The sequence below is a fragment of the Lygodium microphyllum genome, chromosome 1, assembly GCF_053477565.2.
Source record: "Lygodium microphyllum isolate KBCC chromosome 1, Lygodium_microphyllum_v1.1.10, whole genome shotgun sequence".
In the NCBI taxonomy this organism is placed as follows: domain Eukaryota; kingdom Viridiplantae; phylum Streptophyta; class Polypodiopsida; order Schizaeales; family Lygodiaceae; genus Lygodium; species Lygodium microphyllum.
Window position 1 is genome coordinate 123,938,222 of NC_141135.1, and position 2,509 is coordinate 123,940,730.

A 2,509-nucleotide genomic window follows, 5' to 3' on the forward strand; every position below is an offset into this window, starting at 1 on the left:
GATACTTAGTGGAATGTTTTGCAATGCTGGAGCTATTAGGCCAATAAAGGAATTAACTAATGTAGGCCCACCCATTGACATTATCTTTAGGTCCATGATAGCTAGTAGTATGACTCGTGTTCAAGACTCTACGTAGAAATAGTATGTTATCAACTTCCCAAAAAAGGTGGCGCACATCCATTGTTATAGATTATAGCGTTGCCCTTCAATTGCAATTCGGCACACAAGTTTATTTTGGCAATGCGATGTCTGTCTGTATCGTGCAATTCGAAATTGGGACAAGTTTAATGGCGCGTATAAATCAGATTATCGCGAGTAATGTCCTAGCAATCCTTTAGTCTTTAGTCTACTGCGCGCGATTGTTCTCTCTCTCTCTCTCTCGGCCGTTGAATCACAAGGCCGATAGAGCAGGCTGGTGGAAGTGGAAGCCAATCGGGGCAGGGGAGGGGTAAAGGTCTCGTCAAGGGGGTCCTTTTCAAGCGGAAATCCGTTGCGATGGACGAGCAAGAGCTCCAGCCAACCTCGCAGAGGTCCGCGTTCACTGTCGGCTGTGCCTCACTGGTGAGCAATACTCATGGCTGCGACCGTCCCTTTCTCTTTCTTAACTTGAGCAGCCTTTGAGAATATAATTCTTATCTAATCGGATCGGCAGTTTCTCTTCTCATTGCCGAAATACATCTCTGCACGTTTTATAAGGTGTTAAATCTCAAAAACTTTTTTATATGCAGAAGCTTGATGCCGTGGCGTTTTGGCGCAGGTTGATGGAAGCCAAGCTGGTGGGAAGGGCAGATTCGTCGAGGAGAGGGACCGAAGGTCAAAGCCAATGTTCCGCCGAGGCCGTTCACTAAGGCCGCTCGAGCTGGCTTACATTTACTGATCATATCTATTCTAGTTTCTCTTACTTTGATCAGCCTTTTGGTGATTAAGAAGTTTACTGATGCTCTCATGGTAATTAGGAAGTTTGCGTTCGGATCAATTTTCTTGAGATGGCGAAGCCTTCACGATTAATAATCATTGTTATAGCGGGAGCTGGAAACCCTTAACAGAATCAGATGCTGACTCAACGCCGTATAACTTTGCCTCTGTTTTCAGCTTACTGTGGGCCGCATGCATCGTCATATCAAGTCAAGGACGGCAGCAGGAAGCGTAAGCGCAACGACAGCCGTCTACACAGCGGCCGTGTTGCAGTATATGGCAGGCGAGGTTGTTGAACTGGCGGGAAACGTATCCAGAGAGCACGGGCTCAAGAGGATCACGGTTCGCAACCTCCAGCTCGCAATCCGGACAGACAAAGAGCTAGACAGATTCTTCAAAGGCACCATCTCTGGTGGAGGTGTCGTACCTTACATACATGAAGCCCTTGTTCCCAAGTCGTGATCATAGTGATTTCAGATGCATGGCACGGCGCCTTCAGAGACGTGGACTATTTGTTGCAGTCCAAGTTCTCATGTAATGCATGGGAGCTAAGATAGATTTAGTAAGGTTCAAATGGTAAATTTTCCACCAGCAATGATGCCTATCGCAAGATCAATTAGAGCTTGTGTGCAATGTATTTTGGTCTTGATAGTTAATTTATTAACGATATCCACTTAAAAGTTTCGACTAAAATTCACTAAATTAGTATTCAAATTGCTTGTTTTTATTTTTGAAGAGGTATGCATCAATGAAAATGCCAACATCATTAAATGTTAATGATGATCATCAATATCAATGTGGGAAGCACTCGATGGCCACCATTACTTAGATGGAATGTTTATTTGTCATGTCCATAGAGGAGAAATCTCCATTTGCAATGTTTCTATAACCAAATATACAAGCTTGAATTGGTCCTTTGTCAAGATCTTATTGGGTTTTTTTTTTGTTTCATTGTTTTTTAGGCATCCTTTGTGCCTTTTGTAGTGTGTGCTTTGTTTTTAATCTAAATGGCAACCCGAACTCCTCCCATCCAATATGTTCCATTGGCTAGAAAGAATTATTCTCAGTGGACAAAATCGGATCTTATTACTAAGGTCAGGCTCTCCCAATTTGTGGCTCTCTCATTGCCACTTACTCTTGATGATTCTACCTTGTGTGATGAATTTTTAACCTCTTACATCAAGTGATCTAACTTTGTTCGAGGTATCATTGCTCTAATGACACCTTGAGGATTAGGAAGGCTTTGTCTCTTCCCTATCGTGGGGAATCCTTTCGAGGAGCCTGCAAGCTCTTTTCCAATGCTAATATTTTGAAGCTCTTATAAAGATAGATCAAAGAATTACTTGATGCTAAATGGGGTCATCATTACATCTTGGATTTGTGTCTCCATCACCTTAGATCCTTTATGGAAATAGCTTTGTGAGTTCCTTCAAGACAAGTTTATGCCTGCCAAGATTTCGTATAATTATATATCCAATAAAGTATTCACTGCTTCTAGAATGGTGCTCAAGGGCATGACTATTGATTGGAGTTCCTATCTCCTGGCTTAAATGAATCAACACTTAATCAAGGTGACTAGGGGTAATATGACTAA

At 42.4% G+C, this 2,509-nt stretch overlaps 1 protein-coding gene across 1 annotated transcript; it reads left to right on the forward strand.

Annotated features, from left to right (window-relative positions):
• The first annotated feature begins 495 nt into the window (after window positions 1-495).
• LOC148041639 (uncharacterized) lies at window positions 496-1,377 on the forward strand. Its single transcript, XM_087693152.1, has 3 exons — window positions 496-561; window positions 790-874; window positions 1,097-1,377. The coding sequence occupies exons 1-3, from the start codon at window positions 496-498 to the stop codon at window positions 1,375-1,377; spliced, it is 432 nt and encodes a 143-aa protein (XP_087549278.1).
• Window positions 1,378-2,509: the final 1,132 nt, after the last annotated feature.